This window comes from Curcuma longa, chromosome 1 (genome assembly GCF_044706935.1).
Source record: "Curcuma longa cultivar G26 ecotype Majalengka, Jawa Barat chromosome 1, ITB_CL_G26_1.1, whole genome shotgun sequence".
Classification (NCBI taxonomy): domain Eukaryota; kingdom Viridiplantae; phylum Streptophyta; class Magnoliopsida; order Zingiberales; family Zingiberaceae; genus Curcuma; species Curcuma longa.
Window position 1 is genome coordinate 27,965,397 of NC_133861.1, and position 14,741 is coordinate 27,980,137.

Consider the following 14,741-nt stretch of genomic DNA (forward strand, 5'->3'; position numbering starts at 1 on the left):
AATCGAACTTTCTCTATCGTCGCTGTGAAGTACGACATTCGTGCTTCCATTCTGATCTCCCCTTAAAATCTCTCCGCACCGCTGCCGTTGGTCGGTTGGTTGCCGCCACCGCGAGAGCAAATGGGATGCTCGGCGTCGAGGGTGGAGAACGAGGACTGCGTGCGGCGCTGCAAGGAGCGGCGCCGCCTGATGAAGGAGATCGTCCACTCCCGCAACCACCTCGCCTCCGCCCACGCGGACTACCTCCGTTCGCTCCGCCTAACTGGCTCCGCCCTCACCCGCTTCGCCCGGGGTGAGCCCCTGGCCGTCTCTGAACACGCCCCGCCTGTCCTTCTCCGCTCCTCCGCCCCCGCCTCCCTCCCCCCGCCCAGCCCACTTCCCCCTCCGACTCCCTCTACTCTACCGCCGCCGCCGCCGCTGATACCACAACTACGCCGCCACCAGCTGCAAAAACGCTCTTCGGCTTCCCCCTCCCCTTCTCCCACTGTCGCTGCTTCTTCCGCCAACCACTTCCGCATACCCTCCGTCGGTGGCCACACCCAGTTCCCACCGGTGAACTGGACGTACGCTACCACCCCCTCCCAGTCCTCATCCGCCTGGGACTGGGAGAACTTTTACCCTCCTTCGCCCCCGGACTCAGAGTTCTACGAGCGTAGGAAGGCCGAACTCGAGGAGAAGAATCGCATGCAACACCAGGTTCCCTTGGAGGAAGAAGCGGATGAATCTGACGAGGAGCAAGATCCGGGAGATGAAGAAGGATGCGGAGGACGAAAAGAAGAGGTCCACTGCCGCGACTGGGGCCAGCATTACCGAAGCACCACCAGCTCATCCACCAGATCCGACAGCGAGCCGGAGCTAGAGGAGGACGGAGACAACGAGAGGGATACTTTTTCCCGATCCGAGAACATGGCCGCCAGATCTGAGTACAGCGGATTCGCATCTAGTCAGGTGACGCCGTCGGAGATCGCGTCTTCTGCGGCTGCGGAGGCGAAGTCGCGGTTGCGGCCGATGATGGTGGTGGAATCGTCGTTGGCCAGGTGGAATGGAGGCCGCCGGGAGGAGACACCATCCACCTCCGCCGCCGCCGAGTTGACATTGGCAGTGCGCCACCACAATCTGGCGGAAATTGCTGCAGCTCTCGAGGAGTACTTCGTCAAGGCTGCCGACGCCGGCAGCGCCATCTCAGATCTCCTTGAGATTGGCCGTGCCCAGTTCGACGGTAGCTTCCGGCAGCTGAAGAGTAAGTGGAAGAGCGCAGCCATTCCTCATACTTCTTTCAAATGCAAACCTCTATGTCAAATTACTGCTTCAGTTGATTGATTATCTTGACTATATTCATCTTTTAGAGACGGTGTACCACTCGAACAGCGTGCTGAGCACGCTATCCTCAAGCTGGACGTCCAAACCACCATTAGCAATTCGGTACAGCCTGGACACGTCTGCATTGGAAGAGTCTGACCGAGGGAAGAGCCATGTCTCTACATTGGAGCGGCTCTTGGCTTGGGAGACTAAGCTCTATAAGGAGGTGAAGGTATCTACCATCTTTAAAAATATGAAGTACCATCTTTAAAAATATGAAGTCGAAGATTTACCTTATTAATTCTTTAGTTGGTTGGCCTATTTATGAGACTCGGTTCAGTATCTTACCTGTGACATTGCATTTTCATGTTGTCATTGAGAATGATTCAACAGGTGATCTACAACTCCTGCTGCTTAAGCATTGATTATGACAAGCATACATTTAATTTTCTAATGTAGTCGAGTTGGTAGTTAGTTATGTTACTGTTGCATGATAAAGACTATGAGATTATGTTTAAAAGGAACAGACATAGAAGTGTGTTGCCTCTTAATTCCTGATTGACTAAGTTGGAATACATTTAAGATTCACTTTTATTAATTAGTATTTTTAGCTCCCAAACTCACTATTTGGTTTCATAGTTTTGGCATTTTTGCGACTCCCTTGCCTGCATATATTGTATCATAGATTGGGTGAGTAACCTTACTCTTTTTCTCATTTATTTTCAGATACATGAGTGGTTAGAATATTTAGTTTGACAAACTCTCTTGCTCTGTTTACCAGATCAGAATCTTATCATTATCAAGCAAGTGACTTCAAAGTCTGGTAAACCAACCAATTAGAACTAGAAGCATCTGCAAATTTCCTGTAAAACTTATGGATTTTTCCTATTTAGTTGCTTACAGTTACTGATACACATCTGAATTTATTCTTTGGGTATAATCTGTATTAGGGAGTGATCACACAATATCTCCTACATTTTGTTCGAAATTTAGAAGTAAAAACAGTGCTCTAGCATTAATATTTCTAAAAAAAATGATAAATCCCAGTAAGTCTCATGGACTCTAGCATTAATATTTCTAAGATCCTACCACACTTTGTTATGCTGCAGGTGTGCCTACATCTGGTTATGGCAAAGGCCTATTATCATGTGATAAATGGTTTTATCCTAAGAATGACTAGATAAGCTTTATTTATTTATTTATTTATAGTAAAAACCATGTTATCTAGGACCCCACATTGGTAGGAATTTAGTGTACCGGACTGCCTTTTATAGTAAAAACCATCTTATGAGTATGATATTTTTTTGTCTTTTATGTGAATTTTCAGTTCTAAAATACCATGCTCCTATGCATCTGCATCTGATGAAACACTCCATGCATGCTATTTCTTGGCCTAATTGATGTTATGGTTCTGATGGATGTACCTCTGATGCTTTGATCTATAGGCTAGAGAAGGCGTGAAGATTGAGCATGAGAAGAAACTTTCAACATTGCAGAGCCTAGAATACAAGGGAAAGGTGGATGCTAAACTGGACAAGACCAAGGCTTCGATCAAGAAGTTACAGTCATTAATCATAGTGACATCTCAAGCTGTCACTACTACATCAACTGCGATAGCTGAAGTCCGTGATGATGAACTTGCTCCACAACTTGTCCAGATCTGTTATGCGTGAGTCTCTCTTTCCGATTCAATATTTCATTGCACAGTGCCCATATGATTTACTAAAACATCTGTTTAGCTCTGTCTAAATAAGTTCATATATTTTTTAGGCTTTTGAATATGTGGAGGAAAGTGAACCAGTTTCATGAAACCCAGAACCAGATTGTGCAACAAGTCCGAGGTCTTGTGAATAGTGCTTCTAATGGTGAATCAACATCCAACTTGCATAGGCTAGCAACTCGTGACCTTGAGGCTGCTGTCTCAGCATGGCATTCAAGCTTCAACCGACTTGTGAAATATCATCGTGACTATGTCCGCGCCTTGTATGGCTGGCTTAAGCTTACACTTCATCAAGTCAGCAGTGACAACCCCCAGAAAGATCATTATTCACCTATCGCAATTGAACTTACGGTCTTCTGTGATGAGTGGAAGCAAGCTCTAGATAGGTTGCCTGATACTGTGCTCTCTGAGGCTGTAAAGAGTTTCATGAACGTCATCCATGTCATCTACACAAAGCAGGCAGAAGAGTTGAAGATTAAGAAACGAGCTGAAACATACTCAAAAGAGCTTGAGAAGAAGTCCACAGCACTGAGAAGTATTGAGAAAAAATACTACCAATCATACTCAATGGTCGGCCTTGCGCTTCCTGGTGGGAGGCATGACAATGATGGACAAGTATTTGACATGCGTGATCCGTTGGCTGAGAAAAAGTCAGAGATTGCAGCATGTCGGAGAAAGGTTGAAGAGGAGATCACAAGGCATGCAAAGGCAGTTGAGGTCACAAGATCATTGACCCTTAACAATATACAGACCGGCCTGCCTGGTGTGTTTCAGGCATTGATGGGGTTCTCTGGAATGGTTGTCGTAGCTATGGAAGGTGTTTGCCGTCGAGCTGGATCTGTTTGATGAAACTCCCTTTGTAGTTTTTGGGCTATTTTATTATTTATGTGATCAAGAAGATATAGTTACAAACAGGCAGAAAATTGTTTCTCTATCTTAAGGTCCTAGGCTAATAGTTGATGTAGATATAATTTGGCATGATATGTTTTGCCCGTTTCTGGAATGTACAAGGGGATGAATGGTACCCTCCAGATGAGAGCTGCTTTTTGTGCTTTAATAAAGTTCACCGTCACAGATTTTAATGATCTTTTTGGCAATTGATAGTAGCAGGTAAATGGTTTATCTTCCTTTTTCAAGTGCTAAGATCTTTTGGATCAATTGAAGCATTTGTTTAAAGCTTTGATCTCAGAAACATGTACATGAAGAATTCAGAGGCCAAAGCTTTGTAAGGCCTTTTTATTCTCCCCCCTTTTTCCTTTTCTTTTAGAAAAGCTTGACTCTACTTGGACTGCTTTAACATTCTTGTTATTGTTTGATCTGAAGATATGATTCCAGGAACAGTGAATATTCAGTCTTTTATTACATAAGTTTTATCTGATATGTGAAGTTTGCCATGTGCAGGAACTTTTATATTCCAAAGGACAACCTAAGCAGTCTCCAACTCCAAATACTTCCCTCTTATACCTTCTTTTCTCCATGGTAAGTTGAAGATTCTTCTTATTTTTAAAGTTCTTTTCTCTTTCAAAGTGCAAAGTGTCTGCCTTTTTTACTTTAGTTTCCTGTTTGAAAGAACAATGTTTGCTTTCACTGTTAAAGTTCTAATGAGAAAAACAAAAGGAACATATTAACTCTAGGCAATGAGATCCAGCTGCAGCAATTGTCATACATGTGTCGAGTTACCCTCAGGTTTTGTTGGCTATGTTTACCTGGTGAGGTGGAGATTAAAGACAAAAGATAGCAAATAGGCACTGCGTGGGTGGGTCTGGGAACAGCAGCATCACAATTATTGAGTTGAGACTAGTAAAAAGAGAGATGCAATCTTTCATTTCCAGATCATGAATGAATTTTCATAACATATAAAATCATGTGAGGCATTATTACAAAACATCTCTTTGGCTACATCTAAAGTGAATAGGGAAGAGAGGATAAAATCTTCCCCCTTTCAGTTGTAGAAACTAAATAAAAAAACAACTGCCTTGAACCAAAGACCATAATAAAGGAACAATCACTATCCAAAATCTTTGAAAACTGAGGATAAAATTCTTAACAAGGAAGATCCAAGGCATCTTTGCAGTATGGGGAAGGAATGGTTAATCTGCTGCCATGAAAGGATCGTCTTCTCCGAGGTTGGCGACTCGAGCATGGATGGTACACAGCATCTTTGACGGCGTCTTTGATAAAAACGAAGTTTCCTTCGGCACCAGGAACCTGCATTTGTCATCTCAGGAACAATAAGATGGTGCTTGGATGTCGTCTCGGAAGAGTGTACATAATCTGTTAAGCTTATGCTATGCGATCGATAAGTAACAGGCTTACCTGGCCTTTCACCCACATCAACTTTCTGACGGGGTCTATTTTGTATGCCCACACATTCTTTACAGTACATTGCTTTCCACCCATTCGTCCAGGCATTTTCTTGCCTTTAAAAACCTATTTATTCAACAACACATCAGCTATCCATACACTAAAGAAGATATAGAAATAAACATGTTTAATAATGAAGAGCCCAAGGTATTGCATGCACAACACTTCAGAATATCAGAAACACTGACTAGCAATGATTCAACAGTTACAATGCATAGCAAGCTACAAATCATAAAGGAATTTGTGGTTCACGAAAAATGAATTCACATTTACTTAAGAAATATAAAATTAGAATTGTCCATGAAGATAAATGGATTCTTGTAATGCATACCTTTCCTGTTGCATCCCTCTGGCCAGTAGACCCTAAGCTTCTATGTGACAACGATGCACCATGTGATGCCGGCATACCTGAGAAACCCCACCTTTTCATTGCACCCTATTAGGGGGAAAAGCCAACTGAAATTTAGCAAAAACAGGCTTTTCTGCATGTAATCCAATATAACTATCAGCATAATTCATAAAAAAAAATGAAAGAAAAGAATGAAAACGATTATGAATTCCACCAATAAAATTTAACAGTTTCCATGGCAGGGCTTTTATCTCAGCTTACCTAAATAAGTTCATGCCAAAGGAATGTTTTGCCTATTGTATCACAGTTTTCCACTCCCATGTTTTGTAGTAAGAGCTACTATGGAGGACAAAGAGAGAATCAACAAATTATCATGTGTACTTATTATAAACAATATTAGAGAAACACTGGCAGAATACCTACAAATATTTGGTTAAAAGGTTCAAAATCTCGAGCAAGTTTCAGTCTTCAATTCTTAGTAAACACAAGGTAGCATGTCCAATGGTATATATAGTCTTCAATTCTTCCCTATGTTGTCTACGAAAGCACCAAACCTAGACCAACTTCTTAACCATTTTTGTCAATTTTTTTCACGCTCTCCCCAGTTAATTCTTGAACTAAACAGTATCTTAACTTTTAACTGTCATCTCTTAAAATCTTAACTTCCAGGCAATTTACCAAAATAAAGTGTTCATGTTCTGAATTAACTGAAAAAACACCTCTATATTCATTTTTTTAAAACCAAAAAGTGGCCCCACTCTTTTTTTTTAATTCCCATCATATCCTTCCACCTAAATTTTCACTTCACCAAACAGGTCACAAGGTGATTTCAGATTCATCTTGCATAAACTGATTCTAAGATCAGCTTGCTTGGGGGAAAGTGAGTTTACTATTGATCTTTAGGATATAAACATTCCAAAATGTACATTTCAGGTGCAAACACTGTAACAAGATGACTTCTATATCAACTTGTTGACAATCCTATGCAAAGCTACCCCACTAGATGATTCTGTAATCAACTTATTCAGTTAAAATAAGTTGTTTAGGCATTAATACCATTATGATGTGAATATTCCCAAAATGAAAGTGACAATATTTTAACAAGCTGATCCTTGATCATTCTGTGCAAATTTGCTCAAAGCAAGTCGATCCCGAAATCAGTCTGTTTGTCTTGACCCGATTAAGATGTGGGTATTCCAAAATGCATGTTTAGGAGAAAATGAACCCTGGACAATAGTGTCGCGATAGGACATTCAGGTTGTCACTCAGACACTTGCGGTTCGATCCCCAGCTATGACGTATTTGTAAAATATTTTTTTTAAATAAAAAATGCAATCAAAAGATGCTGGACGTATGGACTGTGTTCATGCACCATTAGGATGTGAAAATGAATACCTCCAAAATGCATGTTTTAGTTGGAACTCAACTCACACAGTGACAAAATATAGACGAAACAAACAAAAATCAGACCATCACATACAAGAATTCAGGTCCAGCTCCTTCCTCCCAATCACGGAACCCTTCTCCGCCAAGGAAGAATTTTGATGAAATCAATCGATTACGAGAGTGGAAACAAATACTCAGATGCGATAAAAGAAGAAGTTTTACATGTTCACGGCGGAGTGGAAGCGGCGCAGGCTCTCCGTGAACGCGGAGCTATCTCTGAGCACTTCCTCATGCACATGCAAGTGCAACCCCGGCCGCCTCCCCTGTTCCTCCCGCCCTATACGCCGCCAGCGCAGGAGGCGACGGCGGCGACCGCGATCCCTCCCGACTCCGTTCCTTCGACTTGTTCCACAAAGACAGCGCCTTTCCCGTTCTCCCTGAAGATGAAGAGGAGTTGGCTGGTGAATCAGAGGGCGGAGAGGCAGAAACAGGGGAGGCGCTGACCATCGAAGAAGCAATAGCTCCACCTTCTTGCAGGCAGGCGTCCTCCGGAATGACCACGGTTAAAGTGCAGTTGTAGTAAGTCAATGCATACAACACAAATTTTATTTTTTAAGGTTTTTTTAAAGATTTATTTTATTTTATTTTTAAAAAAAAGGTCTTTTTTTAGGGGTTTTAGAGCTACGCTCGAGGAAGAAGAAACGGCGGGGGACGGATGCCACTCGGGAAATACCACTGCGACTACTGCGATAAGCAGTTCCAAGACACGCCGGGCGCCCGCAAGCGCCACCTTCAGGGCCTCAGCCACCAGCGAGCCCGCGCCCTTTGGTACGACTCCTTCAAAGGTACCGCTGCTGCTCCATGCCCTTCCCCTCGTCGCTCAAGCATTTCCTCATACAACTCGTGGTCCTTGTTCGCAGAGCCGCATGGAGGATCGCCTCTTTTCCAGTCTGATGGAAGACTGGCTAAGGGGGTTTGCCACCACTTTGTCCGATCTGTAAGATCCTTCTCGATCTTAGCATCTCCAGCGAGATCGGACCTGCTTGTTCCTGGGAGCACTTTATCAAAGCTTACATCTTTTTTAACTCTACTAATTGCTTCACTTCTGCGTTCGTAGGGGGTTTGCAAGTATGGGGATGCATGCAAGTATTTTCATCCGAAGCAGGATTCGCTCAATCCTGCACCTTACGGGACAGGTTAGTTGGTTGTGATTCGATTACAAACAATCGCTTCCTTATTTTCTTTTTCGTGGAATGTTTAAATCTCGAGGAAAAATTTGTTAAAAGAGACGTGTAAATTGTAGCCTTGAATAAAACCTATTTCGCCCTTTTTCTTCTATCATGGACAAAATATGTCGATAACATAACCCTAAAATTTTCCTACTTTTTTACGTCTTTGTTGGTTGCGTTTCACTTTTTGTAACATGGAAAATGTATGACGTCTGGACTAATAAAATTACTGATCGATGTTATCAATTGGACTCACTTTTTTTTTTGCTCAGGACGGTAAAAGATACTTTTGGAAATTAACTTATCCTCCCACTTTCCTCTTCACTGAGCCTAGTATGCTATTTTTTTCTCCTACCTAATACCTTCTCGGTCTCATTTAGTGAAGAAATGCTTATATTTCAGTTGTTAAACTACAGAGAGTCTGCTGCAGGTTGTTTATCTACACTCTACAGCACATGCACTTATAAAACATAACAGATGCATGCAATTCATGTTTAAGATGTCACACTTTAGAGCAATATGTGTTTTCTTATCACCTTTGTCCTCTTTGTATATAGGTGTTGGCACAGCTTGGTTTATAGCTAGTGAGAAAACTAGAAGCCAATTGAAATATTGTGTTTTGAAAGTCTTAACTAAAACATATTTTGGTTTATTTGATTTGAAACTTATTTTTGAAAAATAAAAGATATGACAATAAAAAATAATTAAAAACCACATTCTTTGCAGTTTTTTTTGTTAAAATTACAATAAAATTAATATTCTGCAACCTAACATTTGGCTTTGATAATTAAGAGCACCCACCGTGAACAAACTTCAGAACTGCTTCAAAACCTACCTTTTATATTGACATGCTCTCAACTGGTGTGCTTGATCTAGCGAAGAATTAGATTGGCTTTGGCTGCAGAAAAAATGAAAATCCTATCCAACTGCAAAATGGAGCAGCTTTTCTTTTGTAAATCATACTGTGTCCATTTTTTAAAAAATTGTTGTCCTCATTAAAAACAGAGTCCTAACTATTTGTTTGACAATGTACAGATTAAGTAAAAATGAAAAGTCTAATTTCAAGTTTGTTGGTATTGACCATTTTATTTTTGTCATTACTATGATGTCAAACAATCTCTTGATATGTGGTTTGGTGCAATATAGAGAAAAAAGGTCTGAGGTCTTTAACTCTAATATGCCTATTTTCATTTCAAATCACTAAATAGTACTGCCTTGAGGTTGTTAGTTCACGATTTGTGCTAGTGAGGAATTTTGGGATTGTTTCAGTGAAAGCCTAGTTAGGTTGTCATTGGCACCTGTTAATTGCAGATGTTTTTAGATTTAAACAATCAGAATGCAAATACAAAAAAATTCTTTGGAAATTTTTTTTTATCATTCACTTATCAAGATATGCCATTAATATTATTGACTCGTATTGTGCAGGGCTGAGCTACCCAGAGATGTTACCATTTCAGAATAGTTTGGTTACTAATTTTCAATCAAGGGAGAATTTATCAGGTGAGTTTGCTTAGCTTTTTTATATTTGGATGTAGAAAGTAACAAAATTATGAGTATAATATGACAAATTTAATCTAAATTGTGCTAGATAATCTTAGTTTTTGACTTTTTTTTGATAGTCATGGTTAGATTATCATTGAATTCTAGTTGGCTCTTTTGAGTGGAAATGCATCAGATGCATGAAGAAATATGGCTAATTAAATATTGGAAAGTGGAGGGAGTTAAAAGGCAAAATGATTAGAGCAAGAGAGAGGAAGAAACACTAGATTAGCAAGTTATGCCAACTTGCAACCTGATATTTTTTTCTTTGCATTATGAGGAAGGATCTAAAGTCCTTGATGTCGTTTAAAACAGCCTAATTTGTTTCTGTTATCACATTTTTCACCTTTACCAACTAACCTACTTGACAAGTGAGTTAAGTCACATCACACCTTAATTTTATTTTGTCTTTAAAACGGTGATCTTATAAAATGAAAGATGATTTGCCTTGGGCAAAGCTTTGGTAAATGTTTGTTAATTGCTCTCACTCTGTTATGCTGCAATTTTATTTCTCCGTGTCTGATTACTTCTCAAATGAGGTATGATCCATATGATCTTTATGTTTTCTATAGTTGGTTTGTTGCCACATAGAAGGTCGAGTGTCTGTCATGAATGTACTCTAAAATTTTTCATTTGTTTTTGCTGTTACTCTGTCGCTATATTTCAGCTGAAAAGAAACCACAACCTTCTATTTGTTTGACAACCATGAGCTTACGCTATGGGATCAACTTGCATGTATTTTTATTGTTGTCTAATCAACCAATCTAACCAGTATTAATAAAGTGGACAACAAGCTTGTAGTTGTTGATTGTGTTATTACTAAATGCCTCGATCAAGAGTTCCTTGCAAATACCTCTTAATCCCATTTGCTAAATTAGTGAGGTGACTTGAAGCGTATGATATCTACCATTAGTTGTTTGATAGAAAATACTTAAAATAAGGATTCCATACAGTGATGATGCTTTTGCATTATTCATATTGTTTCCTTTTAAATAACTTATTCTAGCAGTGTCTTATTGATCTTTCTCGAGTTATTTTTAATACCATTTTGATAAATAGATGTCCCATCTTACTCCAAACTAACAAATAACGAAGTTGGTCTAAAATGTTCATTTCATTTTTATTTTCATCAAATCTTTCTAAATTCTTTGATTGGCTCTTCACTATAGTGCATGTAGATTGAGTCCACATAGAATAAAGTGTACACCTTCATTGATGTTCTTAATTTATAGTGTTTGCTCACGTTTGCTAAAGCTTAGATTTACTTCAACAAAGAACTTTTGGTTTCAGAATTTGTTTCTTTCATCTTTTAATGTTTTATTTTTGATATTTTATTCTCTTCCAGGGAAACATTGTTTATGCTTCATGCAGGTCATGTTTGCAAAGCAATTCCTAAAACAATTTAAAATTTACATCAACATGATAGTTTTTTCTATTTCTTTTGTGTTATTAAAAGAATAGTCGTTGATTTATGATCTTGACCAAGAGAAGAAATTTTATAATAGTTGCTCTTAGACTGACTGAAACTCTAGGATTATACAAGTCAAGTTGGAAATTAGAAATTCCTTGAAGAAGCAAAATGATTCAGCATGCACTAGGTCGTGATTTGATTTAGCAAGTAACTTGCATAGTGTATTCTTAGACTACATAGCTATTCAAACTACACAACTCAACAAAAAAATATTTAGTAGAGTAGCCTATAGTTCATTTTACTAAATCATGATGAACATTATATTGGTGCTTGCTTGAACAGCAACACAATGATGATTTTTAAATTTTATTCATTGCCTCTCGGGAGGTAGTGGAGTTGGTATTTGGGTGGTAGATTGGCAATAATTAAATTTTATTCCTTCAATAAACTAAAGAGTTTTCTGCTAAGTTTCTTCTCTCTTTTGCTTCATCCTCTTATGTTTAGTGTTCATATGTTGATCTGTTTTTTTTTAAATAAATAAAATCTTTTAACATTGTTTAGTGCTGTCATTTGGTAGGCACATCAACTATCATGAATCAGGCGGGAATCTCCTGGGGCAACTTGCCTCCATCATTGAGACCACCACCTCCAGAAGGTGGTCATCCTCTTCCGTTTGTTGATTGGGGATAAATCTTGTAGGGAATATTTGTGGTAATATCTACAAACTATAATAATTTTTTTTAAATTTCCTTTTTCTCAATCTGGCATTCCAGGTGACCTGGAAATATGAAGGATTTTTTCTTTGTATGCCTCTGTGGAACTCCCTGATGCTATTTATGCTCGGGATTCTAAGTCGATGGGAGTTTTGTGTACTAGATTATCTTTTATATTTATAAATAGAAGATGTCATACTCCAATAAAACATCCATGACAAAATTTATTTTGTTAAAAAAAATTATTAAAATTTATTGATGTTTATGATGATTGGAGGCTTTTATCTTATCACAATTACCTTTATTTGTGATAAAAGGTGATATCCTCGTCCGGGTTCCTATAGTAATATCTCAAATGAATTAAAAGAGGGGTAAATCATTAGAGATTTTATCTTGGTCCAGTGATCTATTGTAAAAGGGGTGAGCAACTATCGAGACATTTTACCCCCATTAGAAATTAGACTTTTAGATTTTATTACGGCAGATTACGTGTGGGAAGCAACTGAGTCAGTCTGTGGGGTTATCACAATTATCCTTTTCGGGGCATAATTAAATTGTTAGTGCGGAGCAAATTTATTGAAGTGGATAAGGTCGAATTTTGACAAAACCGAAGCAATGTCCTCTTCTGTATTGGTCAATTGTAATTTTTCGATTTACCTTCTCACAGATGATCATGAGATCGATCGTGTGGGGCCGTTACAGTGGTAGATTTTTTTTTTACTGAAGAAGGGTCATCACAATCATCTTTACTTACCATGACAGAGATGTTAAGCTCTCTTAGGGCAGTAAATGATAGGACGTATTGGCATTATGAGCAAAAAAAAAAAAAGGATTCAAAGCACTAGATCTGACAACTTTATAAATGCTTATGTTGCCATATGTCTTAGGAATATTTGCAGCTTGTTCATGAATCCACAAAAGACAAAGATTGACACTAGTCCATTTGACTAGTACTGCCAAGTCAGCCATAGGTGTGACTTTCGTTTGATTCTTGATCTCCATCCCGAAAGGAACCACGTTATCTATTGCCCCTGCATCACAAGCTCATCCTCCAAGTCTAGTCGAAGGAGGCGTAGTCCGACTAATTGAATTATGTTTAACGATCCAACAGTCTCGTTCGCCATATTGGTGCTTAGATGGCTGAGATGCTGAGGTGCTGAGATGAGGTTCGGTTGGTTTGTTGTGATACTTTTCCTTGTATGAAATGAGTTGATTTTGTAATAGGATGGAGTTAAGTAGATGATGGATGATATGTGTTATGGGAATGTAGCTAGTTGAGTGATGCTTGATAATGTAATGAACTCTACTTGGTTGTTCAAGATGAGGGTAAAATGTTGTATCATATTTGGAATGTTAGATGTTCTGAGTTGATTGAGTTGGTTATGAATGATTTACAAATTGGAAATTGAATTTGTACCATTAATGAAATTGGAATGCATTTTTTTATGGTGGATTGAGTTATGGTATGTTGAGGTGTTGATGTTTTGAATATGTTCAAGTTGTTTTCAATGAACCGATTGTATAGTATGTGTTGTGTTGTGTTGTAGAGTGGAATAATGTTTGTGAATTAAGAAATGTCAATTGTAAAGTGTTTGTGGGTTATTGTTACTTAAATGTAATGTGAATTTGTGTATATAAGATTTATAATGCATGTTGTATGATGACTTGTATTAATAAATAAGCATTGAACAGGTAAAAGAGTTGTACAATTATTTGGTATATAGGTTTGTTATGTAATTTGTTGTATATGTTTGTTTCTTGGTAGTGTAAATTGAATTATTGTTTGAATAACATTGTGGTTAGGAATGTGTGATAAATAGCATTTTTAAAGGTTTAATTAGGATTATTTTAGACCGATTTAATCATATTTCATGACATAAATAAGATTTTTGAGTTGATTCTTTATCTGGATGAATTTTTAGTGTTTATTCTATTTTTTATTAATTGATGAAAATTTTTGAATATTAATTTGTGTATTTGTTTATTAGAAAAATAGGATGGAAATAATAATATTTTGAGGTTCAATTTGAAAGAGAAATGAATCCTGGTTAGAGTCAGATTTAAATCAGATTCAGATTTGACTCGATCAGGCTAAAAATCAGTTCTGACTCAATGTGAGTTCAATTTGGATTCAGATCTAGCTTAATTAGATTTAAAATGAGTCAAATCAGAATTGATTCAAGTTTAACCGACCCAATGCAGTTCAGCCCACATTCAATCCAAACCAGCCCAAATCCCATTTGAAGTCAGCCGGTTCAATTCAGATTTACATCCGGTTCAATTGTAATCAAACCGGTTCAGCGTTTAGGTTATAAGGATTCAGCGGTTTACAGAGGATTCAGCGGTTCAATTGTAATCAAATTGCGACTACTGTTTCTCCTTCCCCAATCTCGCGATCTCGCGATCCCGAGCTCCCACCGTCTCCATCGCCTCCCGTCGCCCATCCTTCCTCTCCGATCAGCAACCCCGAAGATCGACAAGCAATCCTTCCTCCTCCTCTCCGGATCAGCCACAGAGCTGCGGTCGGCGTCCACCGGAGTTTGGCACGGGACGCCGGGTTGATCTCCGACCATCTTCTCCACCGAGGAACGAGGTAAGGGTTTCCGTTTGATTCTAATCCCTTTCTGTGGTTTGCATCAGGAATGAGGCTCGGCGGCTATCGATCTCGTTCTTCCCCGATTTGAGCTCGCCGGAATTGGCCAGTTCCGGCGACGTTCTTCCGTTCCTACTG

General features: G+C 39.0%; 2 protein-coding genes across 4 annotated transcripts; both read left to right on the top strand.

Moving 5' to 3' along the window:
- Nucleotides 1-85: 85 nt before the first annotated feature.
- Nucleotides 86-4,170, top strand: LOC141840264 (protein ROLLING AND ERECT LEAF 2-like). Its single transcript, XM_074728200.1, has 4 exons — nt 86-1,240; nt 1,347-1,531; nt 2,745-2,968; nt 3,070-4,170. Exons 1-4 carry the CDS (start codon nt 121-123, stop codon nt 3,863-3,865), a joined length of 2,325 nt encoding a protein of 774 aa, XP_074584301.1. The 5' UTR covers nt 86-120; the 3' UTR covers nt 3,866-4,170.
- Nucleotides 4,171-7,813: 3,643 nt separating this feature from the next.
- LOC141847494 (zinc finger CCCH domain-containing protein 3) lies at nt 7,814-12,197 on the top strand. 3 transcript variants are annotated; one of them, XM_074735564.1, is made up of 6 exons: nt 7,814-7,963; nt 8,039-8,115; nt 8,236-8,314; nt 9,773-9,847; nt 11,875-12,008; nt 12,071-12,197. In XM_074735564.1, exons 1-5 carry the CDS (start codon nt 7,834-7,836, stop codon nt 11,985-11,987), a joined length of 474 nt encoding a protein of 157 aa, XP_074591665.1. In that variant the 5' UTR covers nt 7,814-7,833; the 3' UTR covers nt 11,988-12,008; nt 12,071-12,197. The 3 variants fall into 3 exon arrangements, with proteins under 3 accessions (XP_074591665.1, XP_074591668.1, XP_074591658.1); XM_074735567.1 differs by having other exon boundaries at nt 11,875-11,952; XM_074735557.1 differs by having other exon boundaries at nt 11,875-12,197.
- Nucleotides 12,198-14,741: the final 2,544 nt, after the last annotated feature.